Genomic DNA, 23,919 nt, shown 5'->3' on the forward strand with positions numbered 1-23,919 from the left:
AAACGAGAATAAATGTGTTAAACTCCGAAAAGCTTGCCGCCCAAAAGATGTCTGGATGACGTAGATGCTAGGATCACAGGTTGTTTTCAATGTAAATGGACCGGCCCGGACTTGTAAGGGCACAAGCAAGGGAATGAAAGCGTGTTCAGGTACTGATGCGCTATAGGCAGATCAGACGGTTTTGTGTCTTTTTTAAACTTAACAATGCATCACAGTAATGCTGAACTGCACCAGTATTACAAATCACAGCGCGTCATCCTTCAGCGTGATTTAACGCAGCTGACTTAATATAGTGGATAAATGTAGAATCACAAATTACCGTATCCCACCTCCGGCTTCTAGTTGGTAATTTTGAGCAAGTTGTTTAACCTCTTTATACCGCACCTCCTTCATCCCAAAAATAGGGGAACTAGCCTGGTGTGGTGGCTAACGCCTGTAATCCCAACACTTTGGGTGGATTTGGATCCGTGGTGGGCGGATCACTTGAGGTCAGAAGTTCAAGACCAGCCTGGTCAACATGGTGAAACCCCGACTCTACTAAAAATACAAAAAGAGTTAACCAGGCTTGGTGGCGGACACCTGTAATCCTAGCTACTTGGGAGGCTTTGGTAGAATTGCTTGAACCCGGGAGGTGGAGGTTGCAGTGAGCCGAGATCATGCCACTGCACTCCCGCCTGGGCGACAAAGCAAGACCGCGTCTCATAAATAAATAAATAATAGGAGTACTAACATGTACCTTAAAGGATGAGGGTTAAATGAAGGACACACATAAGGCCTGGCACCGTGGTTTACGCCTGTAATCTCAGCACTTTGGGAGGCTGTGGTGGGAGGATCACTTGATCCCAGGAGTGATCTGGGCAACAGAGACATGTCTCTACAGTTGTGTTGTGTTTTGTTTTTGCCAGGTGTGGTGGTGTGCACCTGTAGTCCCAGCTACTAGGGAGGCTGAAGTGGGCGGATTTCCTGAGCCCAGTAGATCGAGGCTGCAGTGAGCCATGATTGTGCCACTACACTCCAGGCTGGGCAACAAAGCAAGAACTTGTCTCAAACACAAACAAAAAGCATACACACAAAGTGTTTGACTCCTATATGATTCAACACATGGTGGTGGATTCTTGAATCCTTTCCCAACTCAGATCTCGTAGGATTTTCTGAACTTTTGGAGAACCCTTACCTCTCTTTGGATATGCAAACCTTCAAAGTGAGGCACTCCCTTCTGCCACCACATAAAGCATTTGATCTTAAACTTGACGATGTCCTTTTGTTCCAACTTCGGGTAAATTAATCTTGGTCGGGGTTCTCTGAACAGCCCTTTAGTCACCATGCCATTGAATACATGGCCCTCTTATTGGAAACTGGGGGAGAATAGTGATTGCAAACATCTATCACGTGACAGTGACGCCCCACAGCAGGGGACAGAGTAACACCACCAGTTCCAGAGAATGCCTATACACCGAGGAGGCTGGGGTGTGGGAGAGAAAAGTGACTTGCAGAGCTGCCAAGAAAGCCTGAGCTACAGGATCCTGGCCTACCATTGGTGGTTTCCCACCACTCAGGTTCTAAAATAACTTCCTAAACTTGGGCTTCACGTACAGAATGAAGCCTCTGCAATGCCATGGAAAGGTTAATCTTTATTCCAATGAAATGTTATTTTAAAGAAAAGCCGATGGCACGGGCACCAACCAACCCTAGGGAAGCCTCCCTGGAGCTGTGGTTCTTGGGGGTCCCAGCCACCACTCTGCAGAGATCTTGAAGGTCCTAGTAAACCTGCCAGCGGCACTATGTGCAGGCTGGTTTTTTGGCAAGGGTGCCTTTCCCAAGAGCTTCAAAATTTTGGAGGCAAACACCTAGGTGTTCTCAAGCAAATGGCAACTAAGTCACTGCTGCTCAATCTGCACCTGAAGGAGACGCCCCTGGAGACATCCACTCCCTACAGCCTCGCCCACCAGCGCATCTTAGGTGTCTGTGGCTTTTTCAAGGACAGCTTCATGCTCCTAGTGCTGGAGCTCTGCCACCACAGGCCTCTCGTGGAGCCACACTCGAGGAGAGCACTGACCAGCCCGAGGGCACTACTGCTCCAGTACATCATCTGTGGCTGCCGCCACCTGCCTGAAACTGGATTATACACAGGAACCTCAAGCTGCATCCCCTCCTCCTGAACCATGACCTGGAGGTGAAAACAGGGGGATCTGGACTGCCAACCAAAGTCGAACATGACAGGAGGCAGAAGGCGGCCTTGGGTGGGACTCCTGATTACGTACCTCCCAGGGTGCTGGGAAAGGGCACAGTTTCAAGGCGGATGTGTGGTCCCTTGGGTGCATCACACATACCTTGTTAGTTGGCAAGCCACTGTTTGAGACCTTGTCTAAGAGACCTGCCTCTGCTCAAGAACACAGGGTTCCCAAGCACAGCTACCCCATGAACACCTCCCTCATCCAGAAGATGCTTCAGACAAACCTGACCACCGCCCCCAACCCCCAAGCCCCTGAGAAGCTGCTGAATAACAGGTTCTTCACATCTGGCTGCAGCCCCGCCCATTCCCCATCATCTGCCTCGCAGTGCACTAGGGTTCTCAATCCCTCCCAGCAGCCTGGACCCTTGCAACTGCAAGCCTCTCATGGTCCTCAAGGCATGGAGAACCCCTGCCTGAGGAGCCCCAGGAAAAAGAACTGGTGGCTTAGGGAATGGGACAGGCAGTCGATGCCACTGTGGTGACATGCTACAGCAGCTACACAGCACGGGCTGGTGAGGCAAGGGGAGGTTGAGGATCCCGCCTGTGTCCCCAGCTTCTGGGTCAGGGAGCAGGTAAACTGTTCCAATAAGCATGGCCTAGGGAATCAGCTGTGTGTCAGCAGTTTCACACACGCCTTATCCTTGAAACACCATGACAGCCTGCAGTGCCGTAGTGCTCTCTTATCAGAGGGGACACATTCCAAGACCTCCAGTGGATGCCCGCAACCACAGACAGCACCAAACCTGACTCACTGTGGCTGTAACATTGGCAGTTTGAGGTGCAACAGCAAAACTAGCATGAATTTCCTTTTCCTTCCCAGTGTCATGAAGATTCATTTTACTATAGATCTCAGCAACTTCAGCATACAATTTTTTTCTTTCCTTATTAAGTGGAGAAGTTTTACGTTTTCACTTAAAAGAGCACTTGACAGCTTCTCTGGCATATCTGTAGTGCCAGCATCACTACTCTTGGGCTTTGGGGACATTATGAAGTAAAATAAGGGCTACCTGAACATGAGCTGTGGACATACTGGTTACTTGAACATGAGCTGTGGACATGGGGAGAATTCTAGTCCCAGGCAGGAGGGTGTGGGATGGCACAAAATTTCATCATGCTACTCAAAACTGTGTGCTATTTCAAACTTATCAACTGTTTATTTCTGGAATTTTCCATTGAATATTTTTGGACCTTGATTGACCACAGGTAACTGAACTCTTGAAAAGTAAAACTGTGGGTAAGGGGAAATGCTGTCCACAGAGCGTGATGACAAGTCCTGCCCCACTGCAAGTTCCCATCCAGCTCACTGATGGAGATCACCCCCAGTAAGTATTTCCACAATCACCTGAGCAAACATGTACTGAAGGCGGGAATGTCACGCCACGGGAAGGCCATGAGCCTGCCTGTGCCCTCCTCCCGGAGCACCTGGCTCCCTACTGCAGCACCATCATCCCGCCCTCAGCAGTGGCACCATGTGGGGCTGTGCAAGGCTGTCCAAGCACATCGTCCTCGCAGGGGGCTTGCTATAGAAGTTCTGTTTGTACATGCTCCAAGGTCGATTCCAGAGCCTCCTCCCCTTCCCTTCAGTCTCACCATAGGAATTACACAGAATATGTATGTATTTCTTTTCTTTTCTTTTTTTGAGACGAAATCTCGCTCTGTCACCCAGGCTGGAGTGCATTGGAGTGATCTCGGCTCATTGCGACCTCCGCCTCCTGGACTCAAGTGATCTTCCTGCTTCAGTCTCCTGAGTAGCAGGGATTACAGGCACCTGCCACCACACCCCACTAATTTTTGTATTTTTAGTAGAGATGGGGTTTCACCGTGTTGGCCAGGATGGTCTCAATCTCCTGACCTCATGATCCGCCTGCCTCAGCCTCCCAAAGTGCTGGGATAACAGGCGTGAGCCACCACGCCCAGACAGGCATTCCATAGAATATTTCTGCTGAATTCAGGACTGTCCTGTGCTTGGCTTTATACTCATTAAACATAGATGAATCTTTAAAAAGAACAATAACACACAGGCCAATACTGAGACTGCAGCACAGATAGACTGGAACAGGTGTTGAGGACAGAACCACCTAACTCTGGTTTCCAAGTGATTAGATTTCAAGTACTTGAAGTTACAAAAACACAGAAAAGTCTCCTAGGAGCTGTCTCTATCTGCTCTCTTCCCTTTTTTACTTCCCCCTCTTTCTTGAATCCATTACAATCTAGCTTAACGGTTGAAATGGCTCATGGAAAAAAAATCACCAATGATCTCCATCCACACTGCCAAATTCCATGATCAAATCAATCTTTACCTTACCCAACCTACCAGGAGTAGGAGATCCAGAATTCAACTCGGTAGCTTCCAAAGGCTAGGCTCATTGTTACACACAATTTGTTAGAGTGACGGCTTTTAATCAGTTATGACCAAGAATTTCATAAGTTAATTTTTTGCAATCACTTCTAAGAAAAAAAAAAAGATTATTCCAAACAACCCAATTACAAACATCTACAACACAACTCTTTCAAAGGAAGCCAAAACAACTACTTTTATTGTTAAACTTTCAATTCACAGATTAAGGTTCAAAGGTTCTTATTTCCCCCTTTTTTTTTTTGAGACAGGGCCTTGCTCTGTCTTAAGGCTGGAATACAGTGATGTGATCTTGACTTACTTCAGCCTCCACATCCTAGGCTCAAACGGTTCTCCTGCCTCAGCCTCCCAAGTAGCTGTGACTACAGGCATGCACCACCATGCCTGGGTAATTTCTGTATTTTTTTGTAGAGACAGGACACGTTGCCTAGGCTGTTCTCGGTCGGCCTTCCAAACTGCTTGGATTATAGGCGTGAGCCACCATGCCCGGCCCATATTTTCCACATTCTTATTAAGACACCCTATCCACAGTGGTCCAATCAACTTTCAAATTAGCTCTGGGGAAAAATACATTTAATGAAAGCTAGAAAACCTAGAGAAGATCTTGCTCATCTTTCACTATAGCTACAGACAGCTCTGCACCACATTTGCACCAATCAGCATGTTTGCCCATGTCCTGCCCTGGAGAGAATTTTACAGACTCACTGACAAGGTGTGTTCACCTATGCTCATCACATAACACTGATTCCGATTCATACCTAATTTATCAATCTAAGACATTACTGGATCACGTAACCTTACATATAACTACCTGACAATATTTTCACATGAAGTTGCTGCTGCTTATTACACATCAAAGTTCACATCAGTGTGGCATGAAGTCAAGAGGATTCCAAGCTAACTCCATCAAAACCTTGTGGGGGTCACACAGCATCTCCCAGTGTGTAGATTTTCACATCTAAGTTCTGAAGACATGATCTAGGAGTGGAAGAGCTTCTGATGTTGACCACGGACCTTCTGAGTGCAAGTCACATCTGGAAATCTTGTAGGCAATGTCATGGGCAAAATTGTGTCCATAAAAAGTGTGCTCAGGTCTGTTTATGATAGATTATCCCATCATGAAAAAACAACCCTACAGAATCCAGACTTTTAACCAATCTACTAGCTTATGCGTCAGCGTACAATGCTGAGCTCTGAATTTTAAATGTGCATGTACTGTCATATTCATATAGTGACATAGTCTTCAAAGCACTAGGTATATGGTTCTCAAAAATGGTTGGCTTTGTAAGACCCAAACTAAAGACATTTCATAGTAGGTTTGAATGTTAATGCATATTGTGAGGGTTTGTCCATAATTATCTTCACACCAATAAAGGTATTCACTAAAATACAAAAATTCATTACACAAACCAAGAATAAGCTTCTAACTTATTATTTTGACAGATATATCATGTCACACACATAATTTGTCCGTATTTTACTATTCCATAAATACTTAATATTTATATCAATAATGCTACTGGAATGGAATATTACATAGAAAAATGTATGAAAACCAGATATAATAAGCTCTAAAGGGCAAAATTTCAGTTATAAAATGGGTCAGAGGCTGAGAAATCACTACTTATCCACAAGAATTGCTTTATAAATCAAAAGATGACTGCAAGTTTCTCTTACATATCCAAATCTAGGAATAAATTCATTCCACAGCATATTTGAGACAAACCAACAAAAATATAATGTAGGAAGTTAATATTATTCATGGCAAACCAACAGAATGAAATTTGGTAGGCTTATTTAGTATGAAAAGGAATAATCTAGATTTTTTAATATGCTATAAGAGTCCATGTTAAGTCATTCTGACAAAAAAATCTCTTCAAAAATATGGTAACCATAAAGTTGCTCAAAGACACCACACAGACACAGAGAGAGACACACACACACACACACACATAATTCTCCAATGAAATACCAGTTGAAGTGCAGCATTTTCTGAACAGATAGTCAAACAGCTAGAGCTACACAATACACACAGATTTTTCCTGCTAATAGTACCAGCAACCTTAGTTATAAAGTAATACTTTTCAGTAGTCTTTCCTGATGCACATTCCAGTACAACTCCTATAGTGAAATAGTCAATTCCCCTAAAAAAGCAACATCCAAAATTATAAAAGCTGACAAATCACATTATATTTTAATACTAGACTGCTGTGCCTCCTAGAACAACAGAAAAGCGTTACTTTTGAACAGCTTAGGAGAAAAGCACTGAAATTTAGATAATCTTCAGTCAGCGTCAGTCATTATTGACTCTGTGCCATTCACACACCCTTGAGGTTTCTTCACAGCACTCTCTGACAGTATCACATCTGCTTTGCAAATGACACATCAACAGTATGCTAAAAATCAGCAATAAAACACATAAGATAAATTAAATGTGTTTTTCCAAATATCGGAGTACCAAGGTTCCCAGGAGTTGGCAAAACTTCTCAAGTGGCCATCCAGACTCAGGCCGTGCAGGATAAGGCCTCTTTACGTAGTGAGCGGTTGAGAATATTTGCTCCCCACACCCAGAGCCATTCAGGCATGTACTGTGCAAAAAGAAACTAAAAATGAAAGAGAGAAAGGTTGTAAGGTTAGAACCCTAAAACATCAACACTGAAGGAATAAGACCAGCACATGATACCCACCAATCACAACAAATATCCGCCAATCAATTACAACAAATACTCAACAGTCACAATACCCACCAAACAACTACAACAATTACCCACCAATCAATCACAACAAATACCCACCAATTACAACAAATACCCACCAATTACAATTACCCACCAAGCAAAACAAATACCCACCAATCAATCAAAACAAATACCCACCAATCAATCATAACAAATACCCACTGATCACAACCATCACCCACCAAACACAACTACTATCCACCAAACACAACAAATACCCACCAATCACAACAATTACCCGCCAATCAATCACAAATACACACCAATCACAATTACCCACCAATCACAACAAATACCCACCAATCACAACAAATACCCACCCATCAATCACAAATACCCACCAATCACAACAATTACCCATCAATCACAACAACTATCCACCAATCACAACAATTACCCACCAATCAATCACAACAACTACTCACCAATCACAACTACCCACCAAACACAACAACTATCCGCCAAACACAACTACCCACCAATCACAAATACCCACCAATCACAATTACCCACCAGTCACAACAATTACCCACCAATCACAACAAATACCTACCAATCACAACAATCACCCACCAATCAATCACAACTACCCACCAATCACAACAACTACCCGCCAAACACAACTACCTGCCAAATACAACAACTACCCGCCAATCACAATTACCCGCCAATCAATCACAAATACCCGCCAATCAATCACAACTACCCGCCAATCACAACAGCTACCCGCCAATCAATCACAACTACCCACCAATCACAACAACTACCCACCAAACACAACTACCCACCAATCACCACAGTTACCCACCAATCACCACAGTTACCCACCATTCACAACAAATACCCATCAGTCAATCACAACAACTACCCACCAATCACAACAACTACCCACCAATCACAACAAATACCCATGAATCCATCACAACCACCCACCAATCACAATTACCCACCAATCACAACAAATACCCATGAATCCATCACAACTACCCACCAATCACAACTACCCACCAAACGCAACACCTACCAATCACAACAATTACCCACCAATCACAACTACCCACCAAACACAACAACTACCCACCAATCACAATAATTACCCACCAATCACAACAAATACCCACCAATCAATCACAACAAATACCCACCAATCAATCACAACAAATACCCACCAATCACAACAATTACCCACCAACCACAACAATTATCCACCAAGCATAACCAATACCCACCAATCAATCACAACAAATACCCACCAACCACAACAATTATCCACCAAGCATTACAAATACCCACCAATCAATCACAACAAATACCCACCAATCACAACAAATACCCACCAATCAATTACAACAAATACCCACCAATCACAACAAATACCCATCAGTGATAACAAATACCCACCAATCAATCACAACAAATATCCACCAATCACAACAAATACCAATCAATCACAATAATTACCCACCAATCACAACAAATACCCACCAATCACTACAAATATCCACCAATCACAACTATCCAGAAATCACAACAAATACCCACCAATCACAACTACTATCCAGAAATCACAACAAATACCCACCAATCACAAGTACCCACCAATCACATAAAATACAACAAAGGAAAAAATATTCAGTACAGGAACTACTGTATTGAATATCTATTTTTGCCTAAGATCCTGCCCTGGATTCTACAGGGAATAGAAACATGACCACCACCCACCTACCCTACTCTCTGTAATGGGGCTGGACTGTCCTGCATATAAATACAATTCTATCTTTACCTAATATGATATGAACAGCATGTTCACTGGTTAAGAACTACTAAATCACTGGCCAGATGCTGTGGCTCATGCCTGTAATCCCAGCACTTTGGGAGGCCTAGGTGGGCAGATCACCTGAGGTCAGGAGTTCAAGACCAGCTTGGCCAACATGGTGAAACCCCACCTCTACTAAAAATACAAACATTAGCCAGGCATGGTGGTGCACACCTGTAGTCCCAGCTACTCAGGAGGCTGAGGCAGGAGAATCACTTGAACCCGGGAGGCAGAGGTTACAGCGAGCAGAGATCGTGCCACAGCACTCCAGCCTGAGTGACAAAGTGAGACTGTCTCACCAACAACAATAAAAAAGCTATAAAACCATTATAGGAATAAGTTAGTCGGAATAGACAGGCACACACATGGTTAGTACTGTATGAGAAAACTGGGGCTTGAGGAGCAGGATGGAACAAAGTTCAACAAGAAAACAGGTCAGAAACACCAGGTCCTTGGGATGGTATCTTGACTTATGATGAGGGACGCTCAGGGGACCAGGGGAGGGAGTCTGCTGATGCCGTTCTGCCCTCTCACTCAGGCCTTTGTGCCAGCAGCAGACAGGGCAATGTCTGAAAATGTATTTGGTTGTGATACTGGGAGTGGATGCTACTGGTATCTAGTGACCGGAGGCCTGGAATGCTGCTCAACATCCTACAATGCCCAGGACGCTCCCCATGACATGGAATTATCTGCTCTCAGTGCCACCAGCGCTGAGGTGGAGAAAGCCCACACTCCTCTAACAGATTTGTCCATAACTGAATGAAAGTTCTAATGCTGTGTATATTAAAGACGAGAGACAGACAGGCCTTTAGCAAGTACTGACATCTAGCCTTGAACTGAACTGATGCATGATAACAGAGGTCATCCAATCCTCTTGTCAATAAATGGATACAGGTTACTCTCCAGGGAGGAGACACAGACAGACACACACACACACACACACAGTGAACAAAAAGAGGAGAGACACACACACACACACACACACACACACTCTGTGAACAAAAAAAATCAAAGTAGCAAAAGCTACCACAGAAATATGCCACAGACAAAACAGGAAAGGATGAATCAAATCTTTGTTGTAAAACTGGAGATAAAAAATAAGTGTTAAAAGTAATTTGAGTAACATAAAATGAAAATAGAAGGTTTTAACAACTTTATACAGAAAACTACTCCAGTAATTAAACCAGCTTAACATAATTTCTTGGCAGAAAAATACATTCTCAGAGAAAGTTTATCAATGTGAACAAAATTTTATTGTGAGTAAAATGTTGGTGTTTTATACACACAGTCAAAAAAATCTCTACTGCATCTAAACCCCATCATATCTTTATTTCTAAAAATGTTATGCTCAGCAACTTCTAAGACTACTTTTCAGGTTTCTGTGCTTTTCTCAAGTTATTAAAGGACCTGGACACAACTACTTAAATAAAACTGCTTCTTTTTTTTTTTTTTGTGAGACGGAGTCTTGCTGTGTTGCCCAGGTTGGAGTGCAGTGATGCAATCTCAGCTCAATGCAACCTCCGTCTCCTAGATTCAAGTGATTCTCCTGCCTCAGCCTCCCAGATAGCTGGGACTACAGGCATGCACCACTATGCCCAGTTAATTTTTTTATCTTTAGTAGAAATGGGGTTTTGTCATGTTGGCCAGGCTGGTCTCAAACTCCTGACCTCAGGTGATGCACCTGCCTCAACTTCCCAAAGTGCTGGGATGAGAGACATGGGCCACCATGCCCAGCCAAAACTGCTTCTTATTAAAAAAATCTATCACCAAACCTCTTCATAAAAGTAACAATTAACTGTTGATTTACTTGTATGTTTATTTGGTACTGGTAAATCTAATACTCTTTATGCAAACAGTCCCAAAAATATCTGTTTGGTAATTAAGAAAACTCCGAATATTAAAAAAAAAAAAAAATTGGCCAGGCGTGGTAGCTCACGCTTGTAATCCCAGCACTTTGGGAGGCTGAGGCAGGTGGAACACCTGAGGACAGGATTTTAAGACCAGCATGACGAACATGGTAAAACCTGTCTCTACTAAAAATACGAAAATCAGCCAGGTGTGGTGGCAGGTGCCTGTAATCCCAACTACTCCAGAGGCTGAGGCAGGAAAATTGCTTGAACTCGGGAGGCGGAGGTTGCAGTGAGCCAAGATAGCGCCATCACACTCCAGCCTGGACAAGAGCGAAACTCCGTCTCAAGAAAAAAAAAATTCTAAACTAGGGCACATCTCTTTATTACACCAGATAAAGAACACAAATATAATAATTATGCATTCTCATATTAATACTTTGCATCACAATTTCAAATCTCTAACAAAATTACTTTCTGAAGTACTCAAATATCCCAATCCTTTGTCATGCCTGAACAATAAGCTTAAAATACAAATTCTACGCTTCTTGAAAAAATGAGTCTAAAAATATACAGAGATATTACTTGATAAAATGGTTGCATGAAATATAACCCTATCTTGTGGTTTTGTGGTTTTCTGGTATTGCATTTGTCACTTGGAGGTAGCCCTCAAGCTGTATTAGAATCCTTTACTTTCAAATTCCCGTAGAAATACTTTATAATGTTTTTGTCGTCCTACCATCCCCATCCACTGACAGCAGCATAAGTGTTTTTTTTTTTTTTTTTTCTTTCTGGAGACAGAGTCTTGCTCTGTTACCCAGGTTGGAGTGCAGTGGTGTGATCTTGGCTCACTGCAACCTCTGCCTCCCGCGTTCAAGCAATTCTCATGCCTCGGCCTCCCAAGTAGCTGGGACTACAGGCGCACATCACCACGCCCAGCTAGTTTTTCTATTTTTAGTAGAGACGGGGTTTCACCGTCTCTAGCCAGGCTGGTCTCAAATTTCTGACCTCAAGTGATTCGCTCACCTCAGCTTCCCAAAGTGCTGGGATTACAGATGTGAGCCACCACGGCTCAGCCAAAGCAGCCTATTTCACCTTTTAGGTGTCACATACATTGAACTTTTGAAAATTCTTAATATAATAATCTCACAAAAGAGAATTTAGTGTCTTAGCCAAAATCATTAAGTGGTAGGTTTAAGAATCCAAATTTACAATTCTCATCTTAGGCTTTAATCAGATTCCTCTGTATCACTGAGAAAGGTTCAGGATGCATTAATCTAATTATGAGACCTGAAAGCACACACCTACCTGAATAGAATGGGACCAGTATCCTGTAGTCCTTTTGGAAATCCCAAGGGTAGAAACAGCATGATGTGCATAGACTTTTGGCGACGGCACCAACCACGAGCACCTGTGCAAAAAGCTACTGGGCACTGTCGTGCTGGTGGCTACACAGAAAGGGATGAGGCTCTGTACAAAGATTCCCTTAGAGGCATATTCATACTGCAAGGCTCTGCTGAAGTGGTCTAAATAAGCCTGTTAAGACAGAGGGGAGGAGAAGACTTAATTCTGGGTGAACTTGAAAATTCAAGAGAAAAAAAAAAACTTGCTTCTTAACAATTCAGGAAAAAATACAGGACAAGCAAACATAAATTGCTGACAAAAAGTTCAACAAATCAGACCAAACAACTGTTAATAAATGTTCCATTGCATTAGGATTTCATTTTCTAGTAAGTACTATCTGACCTTAGAAGCAGAAAATGCAGCCAGCTGAGGAGTGGGTTTGCAGCAGGAGCCGGAAGAGATTGTGACAATGGCACCTTTCTTTCTCTCCACCATTCCTGGTAACACTACATGGACCATCAAACTAGCGGCGGCAATGTTCACATTTATGATGTCCCAGAGTGTGTCCTCGGAGAGCTGCGTGAAATACTGCGGGTAGGGATAAAACACACCCACGTTATTTACCAAGATGCCAATGTCTTTGTCTTTCAGGGCTTCTCGAATGGGAAGGTAGATCTCACGGCCACTGCTGAAGTCCGCAACGATAATATCAGTTTCCACTTTGTACGTGTCGGCTATGTCTTTAGCAACAACCTGCAGCTTCTCCTCGTTCCGACTAATCAGGATGATACTGAGACCTCGGCTTGCTAACTCTTCAGCGTAGGCTTTTCCAATCCCGTCTGTTGCACCTAGGATGCAAGTCAGGAAAAGTCAGCATGTGCATTTCACGATGTGACCCTTTAACATGGACCTCAAGTACGCCCTACCAGGTATAGTCAGAGAAAGATTCACACTAGAAATCAAGTGAGTTATAGTGTATCTGTGAGTCAAGGACACTGTTGCTGAATCAAGAGTGTGAAGGACGCATGCGAAACACTCTCCCAGACATCCCGACACGGGGACATTCAAGTCACTTTACATTCACCACAGTGGTTGGGAGATACAGGAGGAATTTGTTTTCAAACTACTATCTGGCTTGAATGAGTGGCAGGAGGTGCTTTTCTGGAAAATACTCATAAATAAAAGTGAAATTCAAAATAAGTGAAGCATTTCTGAAAGTGGTGACAGTTTGTAAAGACAATTTTACAAGGAAGAACAAAAAGGAAAAGCGAGTGGTAGGAACGTGGGTCTGGAGGAGGCCTGGGAACAGGAGAGGGCAGATCAGGAAGGATACCAACTATGAGGCAAGTTCTTCCTGAGCTGAGAGCAGTAAGAAAATGTGAACATAATCACGACAGGAGCCGTAACTTGATTTCTGTATCAGTGTGTTCCCATGAAAACATCACATTCAACAGCTCCTTGAATAATGCATCCGACTTCATAGAAAAGATTATTGGGATTGTAAAGTAGGTTACCACTGACGACGGCCCATCTTCCATACTGCTTGATCAGGTCTGCTCTGCTCCCCAGGCGGGGGATAAAATGCAGCCTGATGAGGCTGTAAAAGTCACAGATGACAGTGATGCTTTTTCTGGCCGTATACCAGGCTCCAACCAAAGCTAGAGCTTCTACATAGCAATTGCAAGACCTGGCGATTTCCCTGTACAAGAGGTAGAAGCTGTCAACAGCAGCCATGGCAACCTGCAGGGAGGGGAAAGAGAGAGTCTTTTTTGGTTAATAAATTAAAGGAACATATACAGTCTGAGTGAAGACATCCAGCTAAGGGCATCAGATCTTATCAACTGTGCATTCAAAGAATAATAACTTGTCAAATGCATGTGACCCATGCATTCAGTCTATTTATTTACGTTGTTTTTTTTTTTTTTAAGACAGAGTCTCTTTCTGTTGCCTAGGCTGGAGTTCAGAGGCACAATCTTGGCTCACTGCAACCTTTGCCTCCTGGGTTCAAGCGATTCTTCTGCCTCAGCCTCCTGAGTAGCTGGGACTACAGGCACCCGCCACCACACCTGGCTAATTTTTTATTTTTAGTAGAGAGAGGGTTTCACCATGTTGGCCAGCCTGGTCTTGAACTCTTGACCTTAGGTGATCCACCCACCTCAGCCTCCTGAAGTACTGGTATTACAGACGTGAGCCACCGTGCCCAGTGAACCAGTCAATTTATGATCTAATCATTTAACATCTGTAGCTTATAAAGTTATTTTCTTCCAAGGAGACTAATCAACATAACTACCAGAAGTTACCAAATTCCCACCAAAATTCAGGAACTACACTACATGTTGTGGCTACACAGATAAACACAATATGCTCTGTACCTGAAACACGCTCCTTGTCTAGTAGTGACAGACACGAACCTTCTAATTCACATAGGAGAGGTGCATTTATTTCTTTGTTTTATTCATACACAGAGGACTTACCACCTGTGTAGGGACAAAGCAGAAACACAGTGGAACTAAGACATGGCCTTGGCCTCGAAAGCTTGCAATCCACTGGAGACAAAACTGAGCTTTCAAAAACCTTCACATCAATTTGAATTTTTTTTTTAAAGAGACACCCTCCAAACTTGGAAAAATGGCTTCTCAAATGACAATAGAGTGAGCACTCCTCCATCTTCTAACTTAATTTGTAACCAGTATGTTGCCTGGCCCCTTACCTTTGAGTAAAGAAAAGCCCAACACAACCCTTTTGAGTGTCCACATAGCAAGCATATACTAAGCACCTACTATGTTCTATGCACTGTGATTCAAAGGATTCACAGATGAACCAAATGAGTGTCCCTAGGTGAAGACACAGACATGTAATAAAACAATTTAAAATGCCACATGATCTGGTAGATGTGCGTCTGCAATCAGAGATAACCCTGCAGAGGCAGACGAAGGCCAGACATGGTGGACCCTGGCCACGGACTGAGTGGGTGGACTTCACCTCGAGCTAAACCAACTATGCGACCCACGAAGGACAAAATATCAGAAAGACTGCAATAAACTAAACTTATACTACAGGGAACTCGGATATACACAAACCCAAGGACACAGCCTATATTCTAAAAAGATTGATTTTAAGCCAAAAGAAAATGAAATATAAAACTTCTGGGGGTGGCCCCCTTTAAAATAGAAAAAAAAAAAAGTCTGAAAACTAAGAAAAGACTCAACAATAGAGGCAAAAATTAGCATATGTTTATGAAAGAACGGGTGACTTCCCTCCTACTCCACTGCAGTGTAATCTGAGCTCAACCAAGTTTTGCAGAGTAAAAAAGAACCAAGCAGAGGAAAACAGATTAACCACTGAAATGGAAACATGCAAGAATGGCACCAGACTGAGAAAAAAAGGCATACGAAATAATTTTAAAATGGTTGCATAAATATATAAAAATGTGTAGTCTGAATTACAAATCCACAGAACATACAACAGTAATATGACTGGAAACTGAAGAAATGGATCAGCAGTAGGACTGACAAATGCCCTACGATGAGGAAACAATCTCTCAAACAACAAAGTTCCATATTGGTACCATATTAAGTTGATACTGCTACCATATTAAGTTACCAAATTAGGCTGATGTGGCATTAAGTTTAAAAAATGTTTTCCTGCCAGGCGCGGTGGCTCACGCCTGTAATCCCAACACTTTGAGAGGCCAAGGCAGGCAGGCCACTTGAGGTCAGGAGTTCAAGACCAGCCTGACCAACATGGTGAATGAAACCTCATCTCTACTAAAAATACAAAAATTAGCCAGGTGTGGTGGTGAATGCCCAGCTTGGGTGGCTGAGGCAGGAGAATCACCTGAACCCAGAGGCGGAGGTTACAGTGAGCCGAGATCACACCGCTGCACTCCAGGGTGGGCAACAGACTCCATCTCAATAAAACCAAGACTCTATGTTAGACCATCGTAAATTGTGAGTTCTGGAAATAACTCATGAAACGTGTGCCTTTTGTCATAACGAATCAAACACAAGGCCATGAGGAAAGCAGATGCAAAAACAATTACCTGTATATACCAGGACCTCTCAAGCAAAATGTAGTAAAAGTGGGAATAATAAGCTACAAATAAAGAAACCTAGAAGCTTGGAATATTAAGCTTACTCTTGTAATAGCAGATAGGCATATAGCTAGGCTGTTAAAACAGTGTTTTCAATGCAAAAATAAATACCACATATCAAGATCAATGGTTGTAGCCAAAGCAGTATTTGTGGGGAAATTAGTTGCTGTAAGAGCGTGGAGTAAGGCCCTCGCTACAGAAAGGAGGCCAGGCATGGCTCACGGGGGGACCTCACACTGATAGGAGCTTCCTCCTTAAGCCCGATTTTTTTCAAGAATCTGAAACTTTTTGAAGTAAATCTCTAGCAAAAGGTGCCCGACCACAAAGGGGGTCCCAGATTTTCTGCTGTGATAGTTCCCTGCCCTGGGGTCTCTCACCTTCTCTCTGCCAGTTCTGGGCCGTCAGCAGTATGCAGCTCTGTTTTTTCTCTTAAGGCCAATCTGTGAATAAAACCAATGAGAAACAAATGCCTTTCCTTTTCCTCAGAGTTCCACTGGGAAAACTTTGTATTAAACTAACATCCAAGTGTTCCGAAATGAAGAAAACAGAAAAATTCTTAGGCCATGAATCTGTACAAGCAGCAAACCATGTACTAAGGCACTAAGTACCCTCCTCTCAGAGTAAAAAAAGTGCCTGGCATCTGCTGGGGCCATGGTCCACACATCCTCAGGCATAGCCGGAGGGTGCCCCCCTTTTCATGTGCCTTTCTTCTTAGGGAACATTTCACCAAATGGAACAAAAGCCCATTTCCATCCCAGGGGGCCCTTGGGGAAACAGCCCAGGCACCAGGCCTGCGTTGGGAAAGGGAGCAGACACAGCTGCCCTGGGTGCCTTTCTCTGCCGGGTGCCTGTCTGGGTTTCACCTGGGCCTCCCGCTGCCTCACTCTGCAAACGGCTTCTTCTGCTCCACCTGCAGCGTTCCCTGAAACGTCCACATTGCCACAGGCTGCCTTGGCATCTCTTTCCAAATTCCTGGCAGGGATTCTGGCTGTCCCACCTGAACTCAGGGGTCCACCACCTGTCTAATTTCCTGGCAGGGTAGCAGGGAGGAAGGCATCCTACAGTATTTGGGGGCAGCCCCCTAGGCTGTGAGCGGGTCAGGTGCTTTAAGGAGGAAATGAAAGGAACTCCGGGTCCATATTTTCCCTCTCCTCCACCACATACTGTGTTGGAACTGTTCTGCCTCTGACCACCCCCAGCAGGCTGCAGTCCTCCAGGGCTGAGGCCAAATCCCACTCCCTCTCTGTTTCTCCAGCACCTTCCACAACTCCTGGCACATAGAAGCTCAACAGATGTCTGTTGACAGAAACTGCACCACCACGTCTCTGGCTGCAGCACACAGGCACAGTCTTTTCCTGTCCGGTTCTCAGGCTCCACACGGCAGGATCCATCTCAGCCCCCAGCTCAGGAGAGGACCACCCACAAATTCCTTTGATCCTTTACAGAAAGAAAAGCTTGTATGCTAAACCCATTGAGGACCTCCCACTCAGGCCAGCAGAGGAGACACATGCACTGCAGAGGTGAGGACAGGAACTCGGGGCTGAGGGGCTTCAAGCCCATCATGGGCCAGCTTCTCAGCGACCCCACTAGATACCTCTCACCATTGTGTCAGGGGAGCACCATCATGTGCAAGTACCTTAAACGTGTGTTAATACTGTCGCTGCTTCGTATATTTTAAAAGTCAGAGAGCATCGAGGGGGCTGATGGCATTCAAGGTCTGGTCCTTAGCCATGATGGACAGAAACACAAGTTTTTCATTCCTCAGAAGCAGTTCAAGACAGAGGGATCTCACCCACATCCACAAAACCCACAGAAGACAGATACATTCAAATGCCAATTTATGAATGGATAGTGAGCAACTTAGTGAAGAAGCCTAAACAAACATGGTCACTGCTCCTTAAGTCTCTCGAGATCTACATGGAAAACCAAACCTCTACAACAGCAATGAATACAAAGCATCAGATTGAGGACACCATCATGAATAAAACAGGACTCCAGGCCACCCTGTATACAGAGAAGTCAGAGAAAGATAAACCGGGCAACTGCAATGTAAGGTGGCAAGGGCACCCCTGGGGTGAAATGGGTCTCGAAGTGTGAGCAAAACCCCTGGGCGGAGGAGGGAAGGGGCCTCCCAGGCCTGGGCCCACAGAGAAAGGCTGGGCAGTGTCAAGGGTCCGGCCTGCTCTGGAAACACTGAGAAGTCCCCACGTGACCAGCACAGACTGCACACGTCCTGTGTGATGTCCTGTGGGTGTAGGTGCACAGGCATAAAGGGGGCTGGGAGGGGCAGACTGGGGGTGCTTTCACGCCAGACATGGACTTCCTCCTTGAGCACCAAGGAAGGGACCTGGTGGGGCTTGTTTGGGAAGGTAATGCAGCAGGGCAGGAGGGAGGGGTCCTGAGCCCTGGTCTCCCAGCTGGAGGTGAAGGAGGGCTGCAGGGAGAGGACAGGCTCTGTGGCCCCTGCTGCTCCTCAGCCTTGCCAGACACTTCACACATTCGCTCGTACCCTGACAGGCCAAATATGGAAGAAATTGAAAATTAAAACTCATGACCTCCTCTCAATCTTCTTCCCCACCCTTCTGTACATGATGAAAATAACATCTTTCTCACGACAAAAGAAATCAGTACTTTCCCCAAAGCCACCAAATTTCAAAAGCTCATGGCCTCTCACTGAAACAACGTGTTAACGGAGTTTATCACACATTTAAGTCTAGAAGCCCACCAAGGCATATGTAGATATCAAGCTGCATCAAACTTGCTTTAGGTGTCTGACGAGTTAATTTTTTGCAGATTGATTAGTTAAAGCTATCAGTCTGTGCTATGTGAGTGTTCGTCCCTACTCCCATTCATGTCTGGAATCCTAACCCCCAGGTGATGGTTTAAAAGGGAGGGCCTTTGGGAGGTGATCAGATAATGAGGGCCCCTCTACCTTGATCTTGGACAACTCAGCCTCTCAAACTGTGAAAAGTAAGTGTTTGCTGTTTCCAAGCCACCCAGTTCATGGTATTTTGTTATAGCGGCTCCAAACAGACTAAGGCAGTCTACAAGCCAGAAACCCAGGATGTGGAGAGCAGTACTAACACACAGGAAAATTTGATTCCTGTGCAATCTACCGGCAAAAAGTTATTCTAAAGCTCTGTTTTCTCAGAGAGTAGAATGCTGGTTGCTAGAGGTGGGGGCGTGGGTGGGAAGTTTTGGTCAAAGGGTATAAACTTTCAATTATAAAATGCCTAAGTCTGGAGATCTAATGTACAGTACGGTGACCGTAGTGAACAATACCGAAATGTGTGCTTAGAATCTGCGTAGAGGGTAGATCTCAAATGTTCTTACCATTAAAAAAAAAAGCAGACTGGGCGCGGTGGCTCATGCCTGTAATCCCAGCACTTTGGGAGGCCGAGGCGGGTGGATCACGAGGTCAAGAGATTGAGACCATCCTGGTCAACGTGGTGAAACCCCGTCTCTACTGAAAATACAAAAAATCAGCTGGGCATGGTGGCGCGTGCCTGTAATCCCAGCTACTCAGGAGGCTGAGGCAGGAGAATTGCCTGAACCCAGGAGGCGGAGGTTGTGGTGAGCCAAGATCGCGCCATTGCACTCCAGCCTGGGTAACAAGAGCGAAACTCCAATTCAAAAAAAAAAAAAGCAAAAAACGGTAACTGAGGTGATGAACATGTTAACCCACTTGGTTGAGGTGATCATTTCACAAAGTATATATATATCAAATCATCATGCTGTACACCTTAAATAAATATAATTTTATTTGTCAGTTATACTTCAATGAATTTGGGAAAATATAAAATAATTTTTTTAAAAAAATTAAAGCTTTTTTTCTCATCTCTGTAGGAAACGAAAACATCTGTGAACAAAACCAGAACTGTACGCAAACTAGAAAAAGAAGAGCAATTCCCTATTATCTTTTAAGCATTTTCTACTTCTGTAGGCCAACAGTTATCAAAAACCTACAGGAAACATTACAACTACAAAAGCATCATGGGAAAACTGTGGTCAAAACTGCAAGGAGCAAAGTCACCTCTTCAAAGCACCACTGCTGTGGCACATAACACGATGCCACTCCAGAGTGAAGGGGACTCCACTTAGCAGCGTAAAGGGCAATACAATCTAATACAAAAACTTTCATGAACCAAGAGTTCTGGAGGAAAGTCCTGGCTGAAACACGGACGTGACCAAGCTATCCTAATGAATGTGACGTGGGGCGGGTGGTAAAAGAACACAAGACAGATTGGCCGGGGTTTTAAAGAAGACAAAGCAAGTGTGATGGAAAAAGAGAATCAAAGCACCAGCAAATGACATATAGTGTGGTGGACTGAGTAATGGCCTCCAGGGATACCTACAGCCTCATCCCCAGACCCTGTAAATACGTAACCTTATGTGACAAAAGGGACTCTGGAGATGTGATTGAGTTAAGGACTCTGAGGTGGAGAGAGTATCCAGATGGGTCCAGTATCATCATGTGTCCTTGTAAGGGGGGCAGGAAGACCAAGGACAGCAATGTGACTACAGAGGGAGAGGTCAGAGAGAGCTCGAGTTGAGGGTGCTGTGCTGCTGGGGTTAGATGATGTACAGAGGGGTCACCAGTCAGGACTGGAGGAGGCCTCTAGAAGCCGGCAGACACAAGAAAACGATTCTCCCCTGGAGCCTCTGTTTTCCAGAGGAAAACAGCCCTGCTAACACCTTGACTTTAGCCCAGTTCAGAAGGATTTCTGATTCCCATCTCCAGAAGGAAGATACATTTGTGTCATTTTAAGCCACTACATTTGTGGCAATTTGTCACATCAGTCACAGGGGATAAGGATAAACAGCGGGAGGAAGGGATGCATGAAGTCAGTCCAGCTTTCTGGACAGCGAAGGGACAAGCTGAGAACTCTGCACTTCCCGTAAGCCAAAACCACTACATGCATTCAGGAGCCAGAAAGTCTCAGCGATCCCTACCATCTTTGACTGACCAGGGGAAACCTGAAGTCCTTCTCCTCATCAGCTGGGATCGTCCAGCTTTTCACTAAGGCTCAACGGCTATGGCTGTTTCCATTGAAAATATTTTTTCAGCCAGGCACAGCAGCTCATGCCTATAATCCCAGCACTTTGGGAGGCCAAGGCAGGCTGATCATAAGGTCAGGAGTTCGAGACCAACCTGGCCAATATGGTGAAACCTCATCTCAAAAAAAAAAAAAGAAAGTATTTTTTCATAAAAACCTTACTTTTTCAGAGTGTGAATCTGTCTTCTACTTAGTACTCTGAATCCTCTCTGTTCTTCCTGACCTTTCAAGTCCTATGCCTTCTCCTCGGTTCAATCACTTCCTGACAAGCAGCAACAACATGTCAACCCTGGGGGCAATGTCCCTTCCCATCTCGTGCCTTCCCTTCCCTTCCCAGTCCGTGGCATTGCCCCCGCCTTGGGGTTCCTCTTCACCTCTCTTACCCATGTGGCACTTAGCACACACTGCTTTGGAGTCTATTTAACACTCAACTTGCTTATATCTTGGTTGTCCAAGGAGAGCACAGGCCTCTGGAGGGCAGAAAATGGATAGAGAACTATTCTGTAACTTAAAAAAAAGTTTCTTTTTTGTTTTTGGAGACAAGAGTCTTGCTCTGTGTTCCAGGATGGAATGCAATGGCACAATCTCGGCTCACTGCAACCTCCAGCTCCCGGGTGCAAGCGATTCTCCTGCCTTAGCCTCCAGAGTACCTGGGATTATAGGTGCCCATCACCATGCCCAGCTAATTTTTGTATTTTTAATAGAGACAGGGTTTCACCATGTTGGTCAGGCTGGTGTCGAACTCCTGACCTTAAGTGAACCACCCACCTCTCCTGATCTCAAGTGATCCACCCGCCTCAGGCTCCCAAAGCACTGGGATGAAAGGCGTGAGCTACTGCGCCAAGCAAAATTTTTAAAATATATACAAAAGTATGTAAAACCTATTATGCACAGTTCAAATAATTAAAAAACAGCCATTTAGCCACCAGCCTACTTAACAAAACCAGTGAGCTGGAAGACCTGTATGCTGCTCTTCTGATTACAGCCCCTCCTCTAGCCTGGAGGCAGCCTCTCTCCTACATTTTGGGGTAATCACTCCCTGGCTTTTTAACAAAACAGTTGTACACCCCAAGCATGTATTCTGAAACAGTGACAGTACTAAGTTTCTCCTGGTTTTGACCCTCACGTAAAGGAACCACACTGCATGTACCCTTGGTGACTTGTTTCTTTCACTCAACATTACTCCCGAGACTCAGCCATGACCCTGCAGCTGCACCCCATTCTCCTCCACAGTTGCACAGCAACTCACAGTTCAGATGCACCACAATCCACAGATCCCCCTGCTGCTGTGGCCGGGCACCTGCATTGTGTTTGCTGGTTTTTACTTGACAGGAACAGTGCTGCAGGGAGCACCTGTCGTCATCTCCCGCACACCTGTGCAAGAGTTCTCAGGCCAGGCACAGTAGCTTGTGCCTGTAATCCCAGCACTTTGAGAGGCGGAGGTGGCCAGATCACGAGGTAAACAGATCGAGATCATCCTGGCCAACATGGCGAAACCCCGTCTCTACTAAAAGTACAAAAAATTACCCAGGCGTGGTGGTACACACCTGTAATCAGAGCTATTAGGGAGGCTGAGGCAGAAGAATCGCTTGAACCTAGGAGATGGAGGTGCAGCGAGCCAAGATTGTGCCACTGCACTCCAGCCTGGCGACAGAGGGACACTCCAACTCAAAAAAAAGGCCGGGTGTGGTGGCTCATGCCTGTAATCCCAGCACTTTGGAAGGCCAAGGGGGGTGGATCATGAGGTCAGGAGATTAAGACCAGCCTGGCCAACATGGTGAAGCCTTGTCTCTACTAAAAATACAATAAAGTAGCCAGGCGTGGTGGCCTGCATCTGCAGTCCCAGCTACTTGGGAGGCTGAGGCAGGGGAATCGTTGGAGCCAGGAGGCAGAGGTTGCCAGTGAGCCAAGATAGTGCAACTGCACTCCGGCCTGGCGACAGAGCAAGACTCTGTCTCAAAAAAAAAAAAAAAAAAAAAAGAGTTCTCAAAGGGATATGCCCATGGTTGAATTGCTGGGCCACGTGCATCCCACTGCCAAATGCTTTTCCAAAGCAGCAGAACCCATTCACACTCCCGTCAGCAGCGGGTTCACACCACTCCCCAATTGTCACTGGCTGGTAGCGTCCAAAGTTTCACCTTCTGCCCACAGGGTGGCTGTGAAATGGTATCTCATTATGGTTTTAATTTACATTTCCCTGGTTACTAATGCTGCAGTCCTTTTTACATGTATGTGCTGTTTGTGCTTTGTAATCTATGAAATACCCATTCCTATCTTTCGTCCTTTCCTTCTTTTTCTCTCAGAATTCTAAGAATTCTTAGGCCGGGCGCGGTGGCTCAAGCCTGTAATCCCAGCACTGTGGGAGGCCGAGGCGGGTGGATCACGAGGTCAAGAGATCGAGACCATCCTGGTCAACATGGTGAAACCCCGTCTCT

At 44.8% G+C, this 23,919-nt stretch overlaps 1 protein-coding gene across 2 annotated transcripts in view; it reads right to left on the minus strand.

Moving 5' to 3' along the window:
• Positions 1-4,745: 4,745 nt before the first annotated feature.
• HSDL1 (hydroxysteroid dehydrogenase like 1) overlaps positions 4,746-23,919 on the minus strand; it is a 29,546-nt gene continuing 10,372 nt past the window's right edge. The window contains exons 2-6 of one of the 2 annotated variants that reach the window (XM_017543603.2): positions 16,805-16,867; positions 13,849-14,074; positions 12,737-13,182; positions 12,299-12,526; positions 4,746-7,192 (exon numbers count right to left, since the gene is read on the minus strand). In XM_017543603.2, the coding sequence (XP_017399092.1) occupies positions 7,094-7,192; positions 12,299-12,526; positions 12,737-13,182; positions 13,849-14,068 (993 nt within the window). In that variant the 5' untranslated portion in view covers positions 14,069-14,074; positions 16,805-16,867 and the 3' untranslated portion in view covers positions 4,746-7,093. The remainder of the gene's footprint in view (positions 7,193-12,298; positions 12,527-12,736; positions 13,183-13,848; positions 14,075-16,804; positions 16,868-23,919) is intronic. The other variant, XM_037743908.1, reaches the window with a different exon arrangement.

This window comes from Cebus imitator, unplaced genomic scaffold (genome assembly GCF_001604975.1).
Source record: "Cebus imitator isolate Cc_AM_T3 unplaced genomic scaffold, Cebus_imitator-1.0 Scaffold159, whole genome shotgun sequence".
Lineage (NCBI taxonomy): Eukaryota > Metazoa > Chordata > Mammalia > Primates > Cebidae > Cebus > Cebus imitator.